The sequence below is a fragment of the Rhineura floridana genome, chromosome 2 (assembly GCF_030035675.1).
Source record: "Rhineura floridana isolate rRhiFlo1 chromosome 2, rRhiFlo1.hap2, whole genome shotgun sequence".
Classification (NCBI taxonomy): domain Eukaryota; kingdom Metazoa; phylum Chordata; class Lepidosauria; order Squamata; family Rhineuridae; genus Rhineura; species Rhineura floridana.
Genome location: NC_084481.1, coordinates 102,476,028 through 102,499,330, shown reverse-complemented (window position 1 = coordinate 102,499,330; position 23,303 = coordinate 102,476,028). Strand labels below are relative to the sequence as shown.

At 42.9% G+C, this 23,303-nt stretch overlaps 1 protein-coding gene across 4 annotated transcripts in view; it reads right to left on the bottom strand.

The window, feature by feature from the left end:
• The window catches only part of INCENP (inner centromere protein), a 29,396-nt gene extending 6,279 nt beyond the window's left edge, over nt 1-23,117 (bottom strand). Inside the window, exons 1-10 of one of the 4 annotated variants that reach the window (XM_061609848.1) lie at nt 23,017-23,117; nt 13,061-13,205; nt 11,903-12,010; nt 9,862-10,616; nt 8,773-8,809; nt 8,468-8,495; nt 7,778-7,865; nt 6,804-6,855; nt 5,532-5,646; nt 5,311-5,448 (exon numbers count right to left, since the gene is read on the bottom strand). In XM_061609848.1, the coding sequence (XP_061465832.1) occupies nt 5,311-5,448; nt 5,532-5,646; nt 6,804-6,855; nt 7,778-7,865; nt 8,468-8,495; nt 8,773-8,809; nt 9,862-10,616; nt 11,903-12,010; nt 13,061-13,197 (1,458 nt within the window). In that variant the 5' untranslated portion in view covers nt 13,198-13,205; nt 23,017-23,117. Of the gene's footprint in view, nt 1-5,310; nt 5,449-5,531; nt 5,647-6,803; nt 6,856-7,777; nt 7,866-8,467; nt 8,496-8,772; nt 8,810-9,861; nt 10,617-11,902; nt 12,011-13,060; nt 13,206-13,888; nt 13,908-22,938 lie in introns of those variants that run through there. The other 3 variants (XM_061609850.1, XM_061609847.1, XM_061609849.1) reach the window with 3 other exon arrangements.
• Between the last annotated feature and the right edge of the window lie 186 nt (nt 23,118-23,303).

The window sequence follows — 23,303 nt, the reverse complement described above, 5'->3', positions numbered from 1 at the left end:
ATTACATACAGGCAGGTGTCATTTCCATTCCCCCTATTATATAGATGGAAACATCACACCTGAAAACTTTATTTTGTATTTATTAACATTTTGGGTACTCCCTGCCAGTACCCACTACATGCGAGTAAAACTTTCATTTTTATACTCTTTACAACCACCAATGATTGGGCTAGTTCATAATAATTTTGGTATTGTTCCGCCTTAGATAAAAAATATTAACCTCAGTTAACCTTAGCTTTTTTATCTGCCAAAATTAACCTACATGATGACTTTCTACCAAAACCATATATGTCAAAAATAAGGAAGAAGGAAAAGAATACAAGGCAGTACAATCCTGTGCATCTCTACTTAGAATGAAGTGTCACTAAACTTAATAAGAATCCCAAGTAAGTGCGTATAGCAGCAGTGGACAAGCTCTGGCTGGCGCGCCATGCCTCCACCCACCTGTCACTCACCTGATATGGGATGGGTAAAGCTGTGGAACAATCAGGAGTGCACTAACTTGTGTGATCCTGATTGTTTTTCTTGTGCCTGACATCATATGATGTCAGGCAACTGACAGGTAGGTGGCTCCACCCAACTGTCAATGTGGCCCATGGAGGGTCGACCACATTTGGATCCAGCCCTCCAGCCAAAAGTGGTCCCGCATCCCTGGTGTGTAGGATTGCAACCTAAATATAACAACTGTGCTCAGCAGTGTATGACCAGTTCAAGAGGAATGACCCTGAAAATGAACGACCGCCCTGCCGAGTATTATAATATTAAAGCAGAGCTGATACTTAGATGTCTTCTTGCATCGTTGTTTGCTGTCTTAGAACCGTTATAGTAGCTATTGGCAATGGTGGCTGGTGCCCATTGGGACTAGAAGGGCAAAACCAATGAGCCAATGGCAAGTAAAGCCAACTAATGCTAACTTTGTCCCCTTCCCTGCTGAGTACTACTAGGATAGCACCAAGACTAAGGAGGAGGAAGCAATCAGCCAGTGCCACCTCCTTGACTGATACTGATACTACTACTACTTAGAATTATTATTTAAATTTATTACCTGTGCTTTACCCAAAGTTCCCAGGGCGGGTTACAACAGTTTACAAATACATCATTAAAAACAGTTAAAAACAACTCAAAATTGCAACATCAAAAAGATAGGGTGGAATAGTAAGGAATACTCCTATAAAGAGAGATACTTATAAAGGAGTACTTATAAGTAAGGGGGCTGGGTGATGCCAGATAGGTTGGTGGGGCAGTGCCCCATTTACCCTAATGTATCAGCCTCCACTGGCTATTGGGAAGAATTTGAAGAGTTCTGAGGGATTGACTTTGGAATTAGGAACATCAGAATAGCAGGACATCCAGATTAAAGGCCTAAGGGCATCTTTTGCATCCCATTCTATGGACCCCAAAAAGATGAGGTGAGAGGGACTTGAAACTTTATGGCTCTGAAAAAGCAGAGCTGCTGCTGACTTACAAGGAGGGATGTAAAGCCTGCTGCTGCCAACCAATGTGCTAGGAACCTCCTTGGAATGACCCATGGGCTTGTCTCTCCTCCCTCCCTGATGTGGATGATTAATACAATTCAGCTGAGCATCCCTTCCCCTCTTGCTGCCACTTATAACTTACTACCTGCCTATGCTGCTCCAGCTTCAGGAGAGAACAAATTAAGGACTCAGACTTCAATCTCTTCTTTGCCCTCAAGCTTAGTGTATGCGTAGGGCCTTATTTAAGGACCATGTTGTTACGATTGCTTGGCTAACCCCATTTTGGTTCAAGTGGAACCCAGGAGGTGCAAGGCCAGGAACTATACTCCTACCCCCACTCTCACACACCCCCACCTAATGGTATGGCTAGTGATGCGTTCCAGAGTTTTTGTGCGAAGGGTAACAAGGGCAGAATTAAGATACAAAATTAACCAAAAACTACTGCATAAATGTTCTGCATAAATGTTATCTCTTCCTTTAGCAGACTTCCCTCACCCACAGTGAATTCCATTGTTCATTAGGAGCCTTAGTTTTTCAGGGTCAGTTAGAAATATACATGCAGATACACACACACACGTACACAAAACCACCAGACTTTCAGACCCCTCCTTGGCAGGAGGGAGGGAGAGGAAAAAGTCTTTTAAAACTGGGGCTTGAATCTAGTAAAGGAGGAGAAAGAAGGGGGGCCGAGGAACATCAGAGCTCCAATACATGTACTACGCTCTCAAGGACTGCAGGGACAGAACTGGAGAGACTCTGGGTCTGGGTGCAAAACCTCGAGACCAAGAGATTTCTTCCTGGTTTTGGATCAGAGCTCTTCCACATAGCTTCAGCTGTATTCAACCGGCCACTCCAGGCATAGGATAGGTAATCTATCCTACCTTTCACCTCTTATAGTAATAGGGTCCTTTGATTTCTTTAGTTTAAAGTTATGAATGGGGTAGGATATTAATGATTAATGCTGCCATGCACCCAAGTAATTCTGTAATGCTATTCTACTCTTTCTCTCAATAAAAGAAAGCTTTGCTTTATTTTGGTTTGGACCTGCATTTCTTGGGGAAAATATAGATACACCGTTTAGGCACATTTCAGGGCAAAAGATACCCTCCTCTCAAAAGGTGTGTTTCATGGGACATGAGGGTGGCAAATTCACACACTCAGGTTCCCAAGAGCACATGTCGTAACAATGTCTTACAACCCAGATTGCGTGATTACTAATAGAAAAATATTTTCTATGTGCACCAATATAGGGCTTAATTCATGTAGCAAACATTTTTTTAAAAAAAATGTTTTATTACATTTGAACTATACAAACGAATGTTATCATATTTATTTTTTAAAACCTAAGCATTGCAACAAAAACCCATTTCACATGTTCCACTAAATGTACACTCAACAGGAAGCTGCAGCTAGTTGTATCCCTCTGTTAAACATACCTGTATGAATCACATGCGTCACTCACACTTTACATTTAGATGTACATTTTAATCACCCAGTTCATATGGTAAGCCAAATCATAACTTAGTGTGAAAGTGCTGGTTCTTGGAAATGAGATCACGGCTAGACAAACCACACATTGTAAACCAAGCACAAAACTTGGCTATAGCTCATTGTTTCTCTGGAGGTGACAGATCACAAGGGTGGGTTCAGATGATACCCCAGCCAAACCATGGCTTAGCCCCAGACAGCACAGCAGCAGAAGAATCAGGAGAAGAATGCAATGGCCACAATCTCCTCTCTGGGAATTCACACAGTCACAATTAAACCATGGTTTGGCTTAGTATTACAGTAGGGCCCTGCTTCCCGGTGCTTCGCTTCCTTTCTAATGCGGTGGCTTTCGTTTTTTATTTTAAAGCCGACTTTTGCTCTTTTGCGACGTTTTCGCGTCATTTTTGCGCAACGGCCCTATTATAGTCTATGAGTTTCGCTTTATGGTGATTACTGCTTTACAGCGGGGGTCTGGAACGGAACCCGCCGTATAAGCAGGTCCCTACTGTATGTGCAAACTGAGCCAACATCTTAGATGTATTCCCTCCCCCACAAACAAGAAAGAAAGAAAGGTGTGAAGTCACCAAACTATAACACAGGCTACAGCATGAAAGCTAACTAAGCTACTAGAACTAAGCAATGACAGATTATATTCTAGTTTCTTTTTTGTACTTTATTGCATGTTCTCAGCTTTCTAAATGGAAAAAAATTAAATAAAACACAAGACATCAAGAGAAGAAATGGCAGCTATGGATGATCGTGTATTGAAATGGTCATGGCTTTCTTAATACAGGGAGGAGAATAGTACCATTCCATTCATAATGGTACAGGTATTATCTACTCTTTAGTAAGATTTTCTTAAGAAGCACTAAATAAAATGCTGGAATTCCCCCTTAAAAAGAGGGCACAGTGTTAGGTTACTATTCGGTTAAGGATGCCATCAGCCAACACACAGCAAGTTAATGATGTACAAATACACCTACTGTAAGTTCATTCTCGTTACTTACAACAAAACCTCCCTGTATGAAGAGAAAATTGAAACACAGTTAATACCTTTGGAAGTTAGCACCCAAGTTTGACTCAGTATTTCATCACCAACAATACAATAGGACCAGCTACTGGTCAGTATAGGATCCTGTCCGACTGGTTCCAAGCTTTATTAATTTCAGATTCATCTCTGCTCTCCTCTACATCAAACAAGAGCAACCTGCTATGCTGTACCACTCTAACCCCTGCTTAACCTGAGAAACAGTAATGAATTTAGCCAAACAACATGCAACAAACTTATGCTAACAGAATATTGAAAAGCTAAGCTATGAAGAAGGGATGGAATCATTCCATATGTGACTGGGCACACAACTTGCAGTCAAAGATACAGTTGATTAGCTCAAACCGATGTGCAGATATTGGTCTCATCCAGCCCAATGGCTGTCTTTCAGTCTCTTAAACCCCTTTGCCTTTTACTCTCTTCCTGATACTGGCATACCATCCCTCCTCAACCTTAGGCCCTGGTGAAGTTTTCATACAATTTAGTTATTACATGAACTTCCTAACCTTTCCTCCAAGGCACTCAAGATGGCATACATGATTTCTCCCCTCCTCCTTTTAACTTCACAACAATCCCGTGAGGTCAGTTAAGCTTAGAAAAGTGGCTGGCCCAAGGTCACCCAATGAGCTTCATGGCTGTGCAGGGATTTGAACCCTCATCTTCCAGGTCCTAGTCCAACACTCTAACCATTACACTGGCTCTCCTCCATTTTCTCCTAGGCCCCTTCTTTTCCCAGATCCTTATCTTCTCCAACAACTGTTCAAATTCCTGCCTTTCAGCTTCTATTTCCCCACTTTCTTTAGCTCCCCTGGCTCTCAGTCTCTCCTTCCTCCCCACACCATCCCTTGGGTCCCGAAGCTCCAATTTAAAAAAGGTTTTCCCCACCTCCCAACTGACCTCTCAGTTGCAACAAGGCAAGAAGACTCACCAAGGGGCTACAGGAAGTTGTTATCTTATTAACATACAAGCCCACCTTCAAAGCCTCTCTTAATCTGATTCTTCAAATCAAAAGGGGTTTTCACAAGTGCCTGCCAAGTCCAAACACTCGGACAAGCACACCAATCTAGTGGACTAAGCAGTCGATCACTTTCCTTAATTAATTACCATGGGACCTGGAATGGAAACTCAGTATTAAGTAGAGCTTCTGGAAATAGCACTGAATGGAAAAGAACTAAACATAGAAGAAATCAAATTGTGTGACTATTTTTCACACTCTGACATTATTATGCACTAGGTAATTTTCAGCCCAGAAGCCACCTTTTTGCAGTCAATTAAACACAAAACAGAACTTCACTCTACCTTGGGAGTGGTTCGGAGGGGTGTGTTTTGTTTGAGGAATGATTTTATGGTGCCACTTCGGCTCACCGAGCCAGGAGTCATCATGAGCATCTGGTTCTTATGCACTGTGTGCAAGAATGTCTTGAAAGGGCGGACAGCCTGAAAAGTACAGAAAGTTATCAGTCCTTGGAAGGCAACTGATGGGACTTGGTACACTTCTAAAGACGGAACTCTTGCCTTACCTTGCTGGCAGGAAACTGTGGAGATGGAGCCCTTTTCCTTGGGGGGGAGAACTCATCTTCTGAGTGCTGCCCCTCATCACGCTCATTAACTGCTCTTTTATAGCTTGGCTTTCTCCTGCAAACGTTAACACATGGCTCATTTAATAAAATGCCCCAGCAGAGAAGCCAACCACCCCCTTGTTTCAAGATACTGTGGAGAGCACAGTACTCTGCTCTATCCCCTGCTGCTTAGAGGCAGAGGTAAGATGGATGCTCAGATAAGAATTTTAATGAGGTCCCTTTACACGTAGGAGCTACCCATCCACCTGCTACCATATGGTCTACTTTGCTGTTACCTCCCTATGCTTGCAATCTGTCCGGAAATCCTCACTCCCTCTATAGCACATGAGCCACACCACCAAAAATGGTAAACTGGTACCAAGCATGCTGAATAAGGTTGAATGTGATTTTTGCAAGATATATACCTCAGCAGTTGGAAAACAGCCCCTAGCAAAGTTGATTATGCCACTAGGGACATTCCCTTGGTGGCGTGGAACTGTCATTTGGGGTGGCCCAGTGCTTATTTTGGAGTGTACAGTTACAGTTCCCTTATTCATAAATGTGGACTGCAGTCATTGCGTACTGATGTGCTTTGCACAAAAACGACACCTTTTGTCCCAGAGAATGATGATGCATTTCAAAGGGAAGAGTTTCCCAGTGATGGAGATTTGTGATATGAGCTATCATAACTCATATATTGTAGTGTAGGGTCAAATAAGCTATATAGGCTATTCATGCAACAATTTGTTGAAAAAGGAACTGGGAACCAAATTCAGCATCATAAAAAAAACATAAGACAGTGATAACTGCAAGGTCATCATCTATTCTCCAACTGCTGAGGTACTGATCTTGCAAAAACCAAACAAACCCACATTCAACCTTATCTAGCACACTTGGTACCAGTTTCAATCCTGGCTTGTGTACTAACACAGAACAGCTGTAAGAATATCCTTCTTGTCTGTTCCTTCCACTCTTTAGACCCTAACACTTTCAACCTGTATATAGCTGTCAACAAAACAGGGCAGAACTGCACTCTCTTCCTCCACAGGCACGAAGCCCCTAACCTCAAAGCTCATAGTGCTCTTCTTCCTTTGCCCCAGGCTAAACATTTAGATATTGGATCTGTTCTCCAGTTCCCAACCCACATGTAAATGGAAAGAACTGTGTGTGCAAGCTTTAAAAAGATTCATTTCCACAAATAGGCCACGGAGCTTGTGTCAGAAGAAAACTTACCTTGCACTCTGAGGTTGATTTTGTACTTCATCATTCTTTTCAGAACTGTCCCCTGCAAAAGAGCAAAAAGCTAGTGATGACTGAAGCATGTTATGCAGCAAATACCTGAAGCTAAAGTTGTTTAGTCAATAAATGGACGAGCACTTCTGATTGTCACTGTAGAATGTATTTGTACATGCATATTTGCTACACAAGGATGAAATTTCATCATGCATAGTCTAAGCTCTCTGTGTGTGTACATGCGTGTTAGTGTGTATGTGCAGGCGCGTTAAAAAGCAGGTTTCTAATCCTTACTTGTGCTTGGAAAGCAAGTGAACAAACCCATCTAGGCTTCCACCAATCAGCACAAGGCTGTCATGCTATTTTAACAGGGAAGTGCTACACCAAATCAGATCATTTCTGCAAAATCCAAATTAGTGCAAACTTTAGAAAAGTACCATCCTACTTTTAAAGAACTGCTGCACTGATACCCAGCACGGTGTACCAGGTCTACGCAAGTTTGATTTGCTACATATTCAAATTCCAGAAATCAGAATTATGTATGTAAAGGAAGTAAATAGAACCCGCTTGTTTGTTTCTACTGCCTGTTCACAAGTGGCATAATCAAGTTTGCTAGGGACTAATTTTATTAGTTTTATGACCCGACCCTACCACCTTCCAAGTGCTTGTGGCAGCATACACTGCTTCTCTACAATAATCCAATGTAGATTAGGCCAGGAGACTACTGGCTGATGATCACCTCATGAAGTTCATGTCTAAGCCAGAATTTGAATCAGGACTTCTCAGTCAAATTCTGAAACACCATCTCCTATACTACAATGGCAAATGGAGTCCTTATCCTTACTTGAAAGGTTGAACCAACATCTTATAAATAATAGTAGGCTTGTAAGTCAGCTAGCTTGCTCTTCCTCAGAAGATATTATATGTGCCTCACAGTTGGTCTTCCCTACTGCTCAGCTGAGCAGTATACTGACCTTTGTCATCTTCTTGCTCCATAGGTTTGGTAACTGCTGTCATGCTGGCCTTGTGAGAACAAAGAGACATACAGGGGTTCTCCTCAACCTGCAGTAAAGGCAAACCCCTTGTCAGCACAATCCCCTCCACAAATGTCTAATTATGATTAGAAAACTAACTGGCCCCTTTAATGATTTAGCACAAACAATGTTAGGACAGACCAAGCCCCATCCAGAAGCAATATTGATAACATCAGCACTTCAGGGAGGGGCTCAACGCCCTCTAGGAAAGAAGTCATTTTAGGACTGCACTCTGGTTCACTAATGTGGGATCCAACATGCATAGGCCCAAATGATACCATCGTAAAGGTCAAAGGAATGACTGTGCAGATTAGACCTGCATGTGTTTGCTCTGCAGATACAGATCTTAACCAAAGATCTCATCCAGCATGTGGGTGTATGGCAGGCCTGGAGGCAGGATAAATGTACCCTGAACGCTGGGTATAGGTTGATGTCATCCTACTCCTCCATGCATATGACACCCCACCCTGTTAGAGACTCATCTGGACAGTGCCTAACAGCACAATTCTACCCATGTCTATTCAAACTAATCAGTCCCATTGAACTGAGTGGGGTTCACTCCTGGGTAAATGGGTATAGGATTGCAGCCTTAAGTTTAATTTTATTATTGTAGCCCTCTTTAGAACCTACCTCATGAGAAGTTGGAGTTAACTTCAGCCTAAGAGGGAAAAAGAAATATGTAGATATTTAACAGTAATAACTGTACCAATTCCTTTCAAACTGCTATCATGCAGTAAGACTGTTAACTTGTCGTATCTTTTCATCATATCATTAAATGTATTGAAGTCGTTAAATGAAGTTATCAGTTTGTCAACTGCACTGTAGCCTCATCCCATACTAGACTACAGAAGGTCACACAGTACCTCACAGTTGCCATGCTTTCAAAATAGATTCACCACCTTCAGAAATCTAAGATTTTATTCAAATAAGCTCACCCAGGTTCAGTAGTTTGTTCAGCTACAGCAATGTGACCTGAAAGGGAAGAGACACAAAAAGTGTTACATCTAAAATATGGACAAAAAGCTAACACCCACAGAAGCATCCTACCTCTTACTAGACGTCACATTATACATATAGCAGCATCCTGGACCTCCATAAGCATCACATGGGTTATGGGACAAGTACTCACATTTAAAATCTGTTCAGCACTAGAAAAGTCATTTGCTGTAACCAGGAGTTTTTGCCAATTCAACTTCGTAAGGAAGCTGAAACATGTTCTCACATTAAGACACGGCAATGCTTAATTCAAACTCCAGGATTAGAGTTTGTAGAATTTACAGAATGTGTTAACTTGCCTACATCACACAACTCAGTAAGCTCAGGCAGGCTTACTATAGCCTTTTGTACACATCACTGGTATGCATGACTCAAGCCAGTTAAGGGTTTTTGCAGGTCAAAATCAGCAACCCAAACATTTTATGACAATGCCTCTTCTCTTTTCAGTCCATTGCTATTTTAATTGGTTTTAAAATGTTTTTAAATACTTGTTTTTAACTGTTTTATTGAAAATTTTAATGTTTTTGTAAACCACTTAGAGGTTTTCTACAATAAAGCAGAATATAAATTTTGTTAAATTAAACATTCTCAGTTGATCAGCCATGGGCCACCTCACATTGGTGCCTCTGAGTGCACCTTTATAGAAGCACCTGGGAAAGTGTTGGTTCCATGGCAACTTCATTTCTCTGGATCACTTTCCTTTGAAATGTGTCAAAGTTGATTCATCTCCACAAACTGACAGAAGTCCTGGTTGGCTGGCAATTAGTGATGAACAAGTATAGGATATTTTGGTAGCATGCACATGTTTCAGCTTTAAATCTCTTCACTTTTGTTTTGAGTACTATTAGAAGCTATAAAGGCAGTTATCAGGAGAGAGCAGAAAGAAGCCTAAAGGAAAGGAACCTCAAGTATTGGCTGCTTTTGCTGCCCATTCCCAGCTCGCCTGCAGCAAGGTAACACAGATGTTTAAAAAAGAGAGGGGAAGACAAAGAAGAAAGGTACTGTTATGTCATGTTATTGAAACTTACAGCTCACACGCCTACCAGCAAGTGACAACTGCCGGGATGTTTTCCGCTTTGACAGAGTCTTGCTAATAGACGTCTGGATCATTTTTTCCCTTTTGATACTTAGTGAGTATCTCTCAACCAGAGAGGCTTTAGAGTGCAGCGAGGCCCTGCCCACAAGGCTTCGACGGACTGAGTGACGGTTGGCTTTTGCAGCAGTGGGTGTCAATGGGCTCTGATTAAAGTTCTGAATGGCCCCTGTTTCGGAAGGTTGGCCGGCCTCTTGGTGCTGGGCATGCAATTTCTCCTGAGTGCTGAGTTCTTTGTTTTCAGTGGTTGTGGCTCCGGGTACATTTGCTATTTTCAACTTGCATGCTCCCCTTCTCTCTTTTAGTTTTGCTTCTGGGGTTTCTTTGACCACAAGGCAAGAAGCTTTGGACAACGGCTGCAAGCTCTTTATAGGAGACTCCGCATGACATGACACAAGAGTCAAAGCAACTTTCTCGGTCTGGGGTGGTGCTTTTTTCATCTCCAGTTCTGCACTGCGCCTCTCATTAGCACTGATTTCTACTAGTGGTATCCGATCTTTGGCTAAATCAATAGATAGCTTCTTAAGAGGAACATCTGAGGCCCTGACCAATGAGGCAGCCCGAGATCTAGTAACATAACGACAAGGAGAGGCATTCTCTACATCAGCCTTCATAATATTCAAGTTTTCATGCTGGAGACTTCGGGAAGACTTTTTAGAAGATGACAGAGTACTGTTTCTTTTTGACAATCTGATGAAAGAAACACCTTGTCAGGAAAGCAAAGCTAAAGTTGAACAGCCCTCTACTTCCCCTTTCATACAATAGAAAAAGTCAGGAGGAGACAAAGGTCGTCAGAATGAACCAAAGATTTTCTTTAAACACATAGGGCAAAAACGGAGTCATAAGACTGTTATTCAGTGCTGCAATGGTCAACAGCAAAGCTGAACTGAAAAACCCTTGACAGATTAACTGAATGATAAATGTTAGGATAACAATATATCACTTATAGATCAACCAAACTTCTGGCTGACAAAATTAATGGGGGCAGTATATATTTATTTTGAGGATTTATACCCTGCCTTTTGATGGAGTCACCCTCAATGCTGTTTACAACAGTCTGCTATAAGAGAGCAAGCATTAGACACAGACTATCCAGTAGCCATTTTGTCAACCAGCTGATGGACATCTGGAGACTCGATTTCCTTTCAGATTTACGATCCTAGGACAACTGGCAATTGAAGCAGATATTTTTGAGGGGAATGCTAGTTCCTTGCAGTTGTTCCTTTTCTGGCCAAAGAATTGGGTTAGGAAGGTCTTCCCCTTGCTGTGATGTGTTTTGTGAGGCAGTGTTAGAGATGTGAAGGCCCAGAAATAAACCAGGAAAATAAACTTTTTCCTGGCCTTCACATCTTTAGACAGTGTGTTCAGATCTCCTGGTGGCCATTATTTTTATCTGTTTAAAACATTTCTTGTCCATTATTCATTGCAAATGCCAGTTCTGGAGTGGGTTTAAAATCAAAACAAATCTAGAAACATCATACAGTGACAAAATAAAAGCCAGATATTGCCACCATGCAAAGAGCTTTGTTGATATAAGAACAATTCTGACTAAGTTGGTCATCAAAATAAAGACATCTCAGTTGTTTTGAAATAGATTACATCCGGAAGAATTTACTTATGAATAAAGACAATGACCATGAAGAAAAAAGCACACTTGCAGATCATGCACATACATGTCAGCAGGCACTTTCCCTCCCATGAAAAAGTTAAGGGGTGGCCTCTAAGATGGTGCCTGTCACCCAGTTATTTTTGCACATTATCTGTATTAAAAATGAATATTATTTTTCAAAATCTGTCCATTAATTAGGGACACATTTTTAAAATCTTCAAAAGGTTTGTAAATAATCAAGTAAATGTTGCAACCTTAATCGACATTTTCCTCAAGTACCAACCAGGAATTTAAAACATTAATAAAAATTTGCATATAGGTTCCAATTATCCAGACTTGTCCCCCACCCCAAATACATTTGTCCTACCTCTTTGTAGCAAACTGGTCATTGTTAACAGAAGAAAAGCACTTTTTTTTCCGACGATTCTTCTGTGATGGGGTTTTTGGCATCAGCTCAAATTCCCCATCGGAGATGCTATTTTGACATACAAGAGATAACAGCAACAGTTTAAATTCTGGTCCGCCAAGTGTATTTATCTAGGAAAATTATTGACCACTAATTTAACTGCTAAATCTATACTTTGGGATGGGAGGCTCAGCCATTTATTTCAAATCTATCCATACAATTAATGCTGCAGGATCAGAACAACTATGGTATCAGTTCCCACACAGATCAGCTACTGGTGTCTGGGAACACCAATATCACCCTTTGAAGCTTGCCCGTAGGTTAACATTGCAGGTATCCCACCTTCATTCTAAAATAACTCTAGGATGATTCTGCTGCCATTGTCCCATCTTTCAAATCCCCATTTTGGTAAAGACTAGGAAAAGGCCATTTTTGCAGCTTGCAACCCTGTGTTCTTGTACTAATGCCAGTCTACTTTCCAACACAGACATGCTATCAAAACTTCCTTATAGCCGGAGAGACTTATTGCACAAAATAAGATGGCAGTCCAATGTGACAGAATTCAGGACTGTACTACATCTGATGGGGTAATCACATTTCTGCCTGCTCCCGCATGTAAAAACATAACAGTGTAATGTATGATACAATAAAGTAGCATATAAGAAAGACATGCCCTATAATTGCAACCTTGGCCTTCAAATAAGCCATCTTGTTTAATATCCTTGCATGTGTACAGAAAGAGCCAAACAGCAACCTGTCACTTGTCTATACAGATATAACTGAATTACAAAAGGCGCATGACCAACTATTTCAGATCATACTCATAATTGGTAGAAAGTAGTCGATAGAAATATTTAGTTACAAGCCAATACATTTTACTTATTATATCAACCAGCTAGCATTCATGTGGGTTCAGGAAATGAATTTTTAGAAACAGAGTTTTTAGATGAGTCTTTTTAATGGCATTTTACAATTGATTTAAAATTAATCTAGCCTGGATGACAGCCCTAATCTCAGCCTATGGTTTATGCACAGCTTCTGAACTGTTGGGGTTTCAACTGCTAGACAGAAAAAACAACTAGGGGTTTTTGACATCATTTCCAGATCTCTAGGTCTTACCTGTTGAACATTTTGGTAGCTTCCTCAAGAATCTCATCCAACCACACAAAGTCTCTGTTGTTAACACTGTGCAGGAATTCTTCAAGCTTCTTCTTGGCATTTTCTTCCAATCTCACGGGGTCCACCATCTTCAACATGGCTTCACCTGCAAAAAGAAAAGTCTTGCTCAAGTCACAAAAAAGCAAAGTCCTATTGACCGCGCACTGCAGACAGTGCGCCGCAACAATTTAACACAGCTGCATGTCATAGCACTTGGTTTGCTTCTCTCAGCCCCCATTTTATTCCCACCCCTTATTTTTAGCAAAATAACCTCTCCCACCCCCCGGCCTGGAGCCTTCAGCATGCAAGTTCCAAAATAAAACAAGCCACATAATCTCAAAATGGGTTTTTGAGATGTGGAGAAGCAACTCCTCTGCCTTCTACCCCTCAAGGCCCCATACATCTTAAAAACAGAAGTGAGTACCCACTAGTACTCTGTAGTGTTTTAAATGGTTTGTCTTTCACCACATGCACATGGCAAAAAACACGTCAGATAGCCAAGATCAGTTGCAGTGTCCTGATCCATGATTTCATTACATACAAAGAGAAGATATATAAAAACCATCACACACATCCATTATGGATGAAAAAATAATCTACTCCTAGGTTGAAGTGAGAGCTGTTCATAGACATAAAGGGACCATTCCACTATGTTACCATATTTGTGACTGGGGAGCAGGTGTTTCCCCAACAAAAAAAAATGGTCAGCAAAGACAGGAATTTCTATTATTCCTAGCTTGCGTCTTACTTTTGAAACATTTTCTTATGTTTTTGAAAAGCACAACCCACCTGCATGCAAATCAATGGATTATAAGGTCTCTTCATACAGTTGAGTGCTGGAACTGAACTAGAAGGTGTTTTGACAGAAAATTGTAAGTAGATTGGTCTTTGCTGGGAATCCAAGTCAATAGACAATATTATAAGATTGTTGTAAAACCACCTCAGCCTGAGAATTCAGTATGAACTACATTGCAGGGTTGTCAGAATTCATTCTCAGTCAATAGCAGCTACAGCCCCTTCCAACCTGGAAAACTGAGATAGCAAACGGCTTTGCCAAGAATTTGCTGTGCAAGGCTAATTAGTTGGAAAATGCAAACACAAGCTATTTCACGCTTATGAACAGAGTTACAAACAGTATTAACACTTCTCTTTGCTGCTACCTTTTGCTTGGAGAACTGGCATACACAATCACAGCAACATTAACACCTGGCATTTCTAATTTTTTCCCCCTATGGACAGCTCTAACTCCTCCACTTGGGGGAGATTTGAAAATGGTTTCCCAGGGAGAACAAGGAAGTGGCTCATTCTGACGTAAAGGTCACTAAGACACTTTTGATATCTCTATCTCTGTTCCTCTCCCTTTCTTTCCTCCTGTCTCCGCTTTCCAAGAAAGATCCACTGAACTCAAATGCCCTCTCACAGACAAGTACAGAAAGAGGCTGACACTCTCCACACCTAGAAACAGTTGATGGAGAATAAGTGCCATCAAACCTAGGTATGCTTATAAGCACGGCTGTGGAGTCCGTATGTCAAACCTTCGACTCCGACTCCTCTATTTTTCTACTGTCCGACTTCGACTCCTTCATAAATGGCAAATGTATATTAATGTATTAATATTAATACATTAATATTATTATTGATATTAAAATATTAATTTTATTTTGAAGTTGGAGTCAGTACATTTCTACCCCCTCCGACTCCACCCAGAATTGCTTCCGACTCCACAGCCCTGCTTGTAAGTCCCTCTTGGACTGGCACTGACACTTTCTCAGCATACCAGCTCCCAAAGGCAGAGGCACAGAAGTTGCCAAGCCCTGGCATCCCCTTCAAGTACTCCCAGTGCTGCAATCCTATACACTCATACCCAAGAGCAAGTTCCACTGGACTGAATGGAGCTTACTTCTGAGTGAACATCCACAAGGAGAGCACAGTAAGAACTGGAGGAATGCTCTGGTATGCGTACACACTTGTGCCCCTCAAGGGGAGTGCAACATCCTACAAAGCCAGAGTGGTGGTGGGGAGAACCTTTTTCAGCCCCAGGACCACGTTCTCTGGTGGGCACTCTTCTGGGGTCCACATCCCAGTAGTGGGTGGTGCCAGAGGAGAAAGCAGGTGGAGCAACAGTTCTGATTCTTTCTTTCTTTCCTTCCTTCTTTCTTTATTATTTAATTTATATCCCACCCTTCCTCCCAACAAGGAGCCCAGGGCAGCAAACAAAAGCATTAAACATTTTAAAACATCATAAAAACTGAATTTAAAATACATCAAAACAAAACATCTTTAAAAACATTTTTTTAAAAAGCTCTGAAGGCATCTTTAAAAAAGGTTAAAAACACATTGTTTTTTAAAAAGGTTTAAAAAGCATATTAAAAAGCAATTCTGACAAAGAGGCAAAGTGGGACAAGGTCTCAACTTAAAAGGCTTGTTGAAAGAGATTGGTCTTCAACAGGCGCCAAAAAAATAACAGAGATGTCTAATATTTAAGGGTAGGGAGTTCCACGGAGTAGGTGCCACCACGCTAAAGATCCGTTTCCTATGTTGTGCAGAATGGACCTCCTGATAAGATGTTATCTGCAGGAGGCCCTCACCTGCAGAGCACAGTGATCCACTGGGTATATAAGGGATAAGAGGGTCTTTCAGGTATCCTGGTCCCAAGCTGCATAGGGCTTTGTATACCAAGACTAGAACCTTGAACCTGGTAGCAAATGGGCAGCCAGTGCAATTCTTTCAGCAGCAGGGTGACATGTCGGCGATACCCTGCCCCAGTGAGCAGTCTTGCTGCCTCATTTTGCACCAGCTGCAGCTTCTGGACTAACCTCAAGGGCAGCCCCATATAGAGCGCATTACAGTAATCCAGCATGGGGGTTACCAGTGCATGGACAACAGTGGTCAGGCTATCCAGAAACGGCCGCAGCTGTCTCACCAGCCGAAGCTGGTAAAAGGCACTCCTAGCCACTGAGGTCACCTGGGCCTCTAGCGATGAAGATGGATCCAGGAGCACCCCTAGACTACGGACCTGCTCTTTCAGAGAGAGTATGACCCCATCCAAAGCGGGCAACTGACCAATTATCTGAACTCAGGAACCACCAACCGACAGTGCCTCCATCTTGCTAGGATTCAGACTCAGTTTATTGGCCCTCATCCAGCCCACCACCGAGTCCAGGCTTGCACGGTCTCTCCTGATTCAGATGTTGCAGAGAAATAGAGCTGGGTATTGTCAGCGTACTGCTGACACGTCACCCCAAATCTCCTGATGACCGCTCCCAAGGGCTTCATATAGGTTAAACAGCATGGGGGACAAGATGGTACCCTGCGACACCCCACAGCACAACTGCCAGGGGGCCAAAAGACAAACGCCAAATGCTATTCTCTGAAAATGACCTTGGAGATAGGATCAGAACCACTGTAAAACAATGCCTCTGATACTCATCTCACCAAGTCGGCCCAGAAGGATACCATGGTCAATGGTATCAAAAGCTGCTGGGAGATCAAGTAAGAGTAACAGGGTCACACTCCCCCTGTCCTTCTCCCAATAAAGGTCATCCATCAGGGCGACCAAGGCCGATTCAGTCCTATACCAGGCCTGAACCCAGATTGGAATGATTCATGATAATTTGTTTCTTCCAAGAGTACTTGCAATTCCTGCGCCACAACCCTCTCAATCACCTTCCCTAAGAAGGGGGTATTTGTGACCGGTCAGTAATTGTCGCAAACCAATGGGTGCAGGGCAGAGCTTGGAAGATTACTTTTAAAAAGTAATAAATTACAATTACAGTTACATGGCCAAATTACAGTTACAGCTCCACTGGATGGCTATTTGAGAATGCGATGGAGGCAGAGAAGTGGGCCTTCTTCACCGCCCTCACCGCCACACAGTAGGCATGGTTATGATGTTTTACTCATGCCCGATCAGCTTCACAGCACGTCTTTTGCCACTTACTCTCTAGTTGTTGTCCAGACTGTTTCATTGCCCTAAGCTCACTGGTGTACCAGGGTGCATACCGGGCTCCACTATGCCGGCGACAGCACTCGGGGGGGGCAACCGTGTCAAGAGCCCGACATGCCTTGCTGTTCCACAGCGTGACAAGAACTTCAACAGGGTCACCTGCTCTATCTACTGGGAATTCTCCCAGGGCATTCAGGAATCCTGTGGATTGTTGGATGTTGTATCTGGCGCAAGCAGATGCCCAGGATGCAGAACAGGATAGTGACAGGCTAGATGCCAGTTGAAGCAATGAGCCGGACAAGCAATAAGTTTTAAGAGTCACTTTACTGACAATATATCACAAGCGCTCTCTCTGTACAAACTCCTCGACCCCCACACCAACTGGCCAGATCTGCCAAGTCTTATAGATAAGCCCAGCTGGTTGCCTTGGATACTTGTCCTTGAGATCTGCACGGACTCTGAGCGTCTTGGCCTTGTAACTCTGCCATGGAAAAAATACTCTCAGGAACCCTATACTTGCCAACATTCCCCCACCTATTTTTTCCATAGCCTTCTTGCTTAGCATTTCACACATTATATCACATTTCAACAATACATTTCAGATTATGTTACAGATTCACATTTTCACTTCTTTTCATGTCATTTACATTTACATTTCTTGCATTTACTTATATCATTTTCTCCACATGATACATTTCTTTTTCTTCAGTTTACATCAGCATCATTTGTAATACAGTTACTACATTGCATTAGAATCTCAGCATCACTTTTATTACATTTCATTACTCTTCATGATTTCCATCATCCCACTTTTTCCAGTTACTGAAGTCTATATGTTTAATGGAATTTATTTTAAATCTAACAGGTGGAATACCTTTTGTTGTTCTCTCTGATCTGCGTGGTTGTATTTCTGCCTTAGTGTCTGTGTCAGGCGATTCCTCTGTTTCTCTCTCAGAGCTAGAACTTGATTCACTACTGCTGCCTGTTTCTTCTTGTTTTATTGGTACTGTGTCTGCCTGTTCTTGTTCATTACTACCTTCAGTGTTTCCCAACTCCACATATGTTTTCTCTTCCCAATCCTGCTCTATTGCTTGCACGCTTCTGCTTAACACTACAGACCTTTGTTTTGGCAGCCATATTCTGTAATATGTGTTTTCAAATCCCAGCATGTACTGTCATGACCCCCAGACCCTCAAGGTACTGGGTTCATGCATCAGACTCAGACCCCCACCCTTAGGGAAATGAGACTGGAACCAAAAAGCTATTACTTCACCCTTGCCAAGGCTGTGTACGCTCACAACAACCCTGCAAGGTAGAAGGTAGGCTGCCACCACCCCTGTATACTGGTCCACTCAGAGCCAGGGGATCTCTGAGCCCAGAAGATATATAAAACCAAGGTCCTAAAAGGCAAGAGTCACAGTTACACTCCTTGCCAGGCACCTCTGGTTTAACACTTAAAATCCAAGCCTTTAACTTCTTAACCCTCTTTGGTAGTTAGTGACTGAGATTGGTCAAGGTACTGAATCCAGAACCACCCCTTCTCTCAATTGAACACAACAGGTTAAACAGAAGTAGCTTTATTAAGATATATAAGTGCACATAACATATAGCAGCAAGTAATCCTTTAAGACCATTCACCCAACAGGGGTTTAGGTTCTTACAAGAGAATTCATACACACAACAAGAAAATAACAAGCTAACTCACCTAACTACTTACACACGAGGTAGTTGGTTGCGTGGCACCTCTCCTAAGAGAGATGGATGTTCAACATAAAGCAATGGAACCAGACATAGGTTGCCTTCCCATAAGCAACCCCTGGAACCATAAGGCAGAAAGGTTTGGAACTCTGGTGCCAGTCAGCATAGGCAGAGAACAGAGAACAAAGGCTATGGGTCTCTAGCCCTATACTTAAGGGAAAAGGATCCTAACGGTCCAAAATTAATTGACCAATCAGGAATTGGCTGATGTAACTTTCTTCTCGATGTTTCTCACATTTTCGCGCCTTCAGGCCCCCCTCCCAACTGTGTTTTCCAACTGTACAGGCCAAGGATAACCTTGGGTACCAGGCACTTGCTAATCAGCAAAGATAAACAGGTGCAGTTTGTTAAGGCTTCTCTAACCATCTTCAGCTGGGAAGTGAAACTCAAATTTGCAAATTGGCAAAGGCTTGTCTTTTCTAACTGTAACCGTCTCCCAGAGTCCCTTACTGGAGCCAAAGTATTGCTATTAGATTTTTAATAACTCATGACCATTACAGGTTCATGACATGTACCCTTTGTCTGCTCTCCTTTGCAGCTTCCCTGTCCTTTTATTTTTGGGAACATGTACCCAGCATTCTGCTCCAAACCTAATCAAATGGTTTAATCTGGGTTTTCTGTCATACAATTTCTGATAAGGAGACATTCCAGTGGCCTTATGGAATATTCTGTTTTGAATGTAAGCTGAATACAGAACACACTCTCCCCAGAAACCTTGTGTTAAAGAGGAGTCACATAGCATTGATCTTATTGAGTCCTGAAGCAACCTGTTCCAGCGTTCAGCTAACCCGTTCTGATGAGGACTATAAGGGGCTGTTAACTCCTGTTTTATTCCTCTTTTATCCAAGTATTCAGTAAAAGAGTGTCCTAAGAACTCTCCTCCTTGATCTGATCTTATTCTCTGTATTTTGACACCAAACTGCACTTCAATTTTTGTAATAAATCTTTTCAGTTTCTCTGCAGCTTCACTTTTAGCATTTAGTAAATAAACAGTGCAGAATTTTGAAAAATCATCAACTATTGTCAGGAAATATCTTGCACCCCCCTGAGTAGGTTGAAATGGCCCCACTAAGTCCACGTGTATTAATTGATAAGGTGCATTTGTACTGGGCATGGCTTCTTTGTTCTTTGCAGCCACAACTGCCCTAGTTTGTTTACACAAGTGGCAGTCTACATATTTTTCACAGTTTCTCAATGTCACATCATTACTGTTCTCTGTTGTTTTCACCACATTTTCATATCCTATATGGCCTAGTTTTCTGTGCCATAAATGAACACAATTATTATGGGGTTTCTTATTAGCACACACGAGTACATGATTTGTTTGTTTCACGTGTAAGAACAATGAGTTCCTCACTATTCCTTTCATGAATATTTTTTCTCCTCTCATTGCATGCACTGAACCCCTTTTGAACATCACATTGAACCCCATTTCATTGAGTTTTGACACAGCCATAATGTTGCATTCAATGTCAGGAATAAACAGCACATCTGTCATAATCGTATTAAAACCTGCTAATTTCACTGTACCCCTACTTTTGATAAGTTTCTTAGTCCCATCAGCCATTATCACATGATCCTCTATGTCACAAAATGTATGAAACATGGATTTATGTTTGATTATACTATTTGTTGCCCCACTGTCAATTGCCCATAAATCTTTACAGTTATTTCCCTGCTCATTGTTCATACATTGCTTATTCTTACTAGCATAGATCACCTGTACACATGGTTTTCTTCCTCTTTCTCTTCTTCTTGCTTCACAATTCCTTTGAAGATGTTGTTTGGAACCACAAAAGTAACATGCTTTTTGTCCATACAGTCTCTCTTGTGCTGCTTTGTTGTTCAACTTTCCTAAGTTGTGTTTAGACTCAGTCCTTTCTTGCTTTGCCATTTCTTGCCTTCTTTGAAATTCTTGTAAAAGTTTGCCTTCTATACAATCCATATTGAGATTTGCATCGTCCATTGCTTCCAAAGAGCTCACCAGACTATCATAACTTGAATCTAGTGAAGCTAATGTGATATACACTTTTTGCGTTTGAGAATGTTCAATTTCACGTTCTGACAACTCAGTAAACAGTCTGTTTATTTCCAACAAATGCTCTGACATGGTTGTATCTCCAGATAAGCGCATCTGATACAATCTTCTGGCAAGATATATTTTAGAACTGGCAGTCTTTTTCACATGAATATTTCTTAAAGTTTCCCAGGTTTCCTTTGCCGTTGTTGCATCACGCACGTGCAGTAATTGAGAATCATCAATAGCAAGAACAATTAACGCCTTTGCCCTCTCATCCAGCCTTCTCCAATCTGCTGGAATAGGCACCCTGGCGGGTGGGTCTTCTGCGATAGCTTTCCACAGGTCTTCTTTCACTAGAAAAGCCTGCATTCTCTGTTTCCAAGCGCCATAATTTTTCCCTGTCAGCCTTTCCAAGGGAATCCCGGCCGATAACGTAACAGACATACTTTCACTTTTCACAGTTCACCGCCTTTGTAATTAGAGCTTCTCACCTCTGTCCTTCAGTCAGGTTTTTTTTTTCCCCACGGCTCTCTCACAGCTTTCAGCTCAGCTTTCGGTTTCTCCGTCTTTCTGCTGTTTTCTCGCTGTTCTCCAGTTCTGGCTTTTCTCTGCCGCTTTTCTGCAATCCTCCGCTCCAGGGAACCATCAGCCCCAGGGAACCATCAGCCCCAGGGAACCATCAGCCCCAGGGAACCATCAGCCCCAGGGAACCATCAGCCCCAGGGAACCATCAGCCCCAGGGAACCATCAGCCCCAGGGAACCATCCTCTGCTACCACTTGTTGGATGTTGTATCTGGCGCAAGCAGATGCCCAGGATGCAGAACAGGATAGTGACAGGCTAGATGCCAGTTGAAGCAATGAGCCGGACAAGCAATAAGTTTTAAGAGTCACTTTACTGACAATATATCACAAGCTCTCTCTCTGTACAAACTCCTCGACCCCCACACCAACTGGCCAGATCTGCCAAGTCTTATAGATAAGCCCAGCTGGTTGCCTTGGATACTTGTCCTTGAGATCTGCACGGACTCTGAGCGTCTTGGCCTTGTAACTCTGCCATGGAAAAAATACTCTCAGGAACCCTTTACTTGCCAACATAAGTCTCTGGGGGCGGACCATCTTAATCTGTCCACCACCTCTGCAGGGAAGGATCAGAGCCATAGTCTAAACTTCACGAGGAAGTGGTCTGACCATGACAATGGGCTGACATCCACCCCACCCCCATCTCCAGACCACCCCTTCCTCCATCTGGAGCAAATACGAAGTTGAGAGTGTGCCCTGCCCTATGTGTTGGGCCGGTGACAACTTGAGACAGCCCCATGGTCGTAATGGAGGCTATGAAGTCCCAAAGCAGAACTCTAGAGGCAGCGCCAGCATGGACGTTGAAATCACCCAGGACTACCTTTCTGGGCTCCTTCAATAGCACAGCCAAGATGGCCTCTGCCAGCTCAGTCAAAGAAGCTGCCGGGCAGCAGGGTAGACGGTACACCAGCAGCAGCCCTACTTACATCTGTATAATAATTTACCATCTAACCATGCAGAAAGTCGGAGGTTTCTATACACACCCGCACTATCACAGTTCTGTGGCACATTCCAGCCAGGCACAAATCACTCAAGGAGGGCATGGAGCAGAGCCGGGTGTGTGTGCTATTTTTGGCCCCTGGGCCTGAGATTTACGAATCCCTACTATACAGGAAAGTGCTACAGATACTCCTCAGTAGTTCACCTCAGCCTACCCCCCCACTTTCGCTCGCTCCTTGCAGCGTCTCTGTCCCTCCCTCCCCCGTTTCTCCGCGGACTCTTCTGGTCTGGCGGGCAGCAACTAATCCAGACCCCGACGACCCGCGTGCCTTCTCAACAGCCATGGGCGATTACCAGCAGTGGGCGCCGAAAACCGGGGCAGTGGCTCACAGGCCTGACACCCCGCTGGAAGAAAGGAAGGGAAGGCTTTCCTGCCGAGCCGCCATCGCCTACCCTCACCGGCTCCCTACCGCAGACAGGCAGCAGTGGGCAGGCAAAACAAGGACAGGGACCGTCGGTAGCTCCTGACTATCGGTGTCTCCTGGCGATCAACCACCAAGAGCCCCCGCGACCCCAGTTCCCACTTTGTCACTCACTCGAGTAGCGCGGATCACTCCTCCACACGAAACCGTTTGTTCGGAACCCCGCGCCCGACTCCCAGGACACCCCCTCACCTAAGACCGGAAAAACAACGGGCAACGCTGGCAACCACGGCGCCCGCTACAATTTTCAAAGAACGTCACTCTCCCTGTGCTCCAATCAGAAGCGGGATTTTAAGGAACGGCGCCTACTATTGGCTAATACTACATTGGGCGCGCCGTAAGGAGGAGGGAAAGCTTAGATGCAAAAGAGCTGTAGAGGTATCAGGCAAAAGAATAGAAGTCCACGGGAATCACATACACGAGCTTGCTCTCTGTCTTTCTGTGATTTACTGATTTATTTTGAATTTCCCTTTTATGTC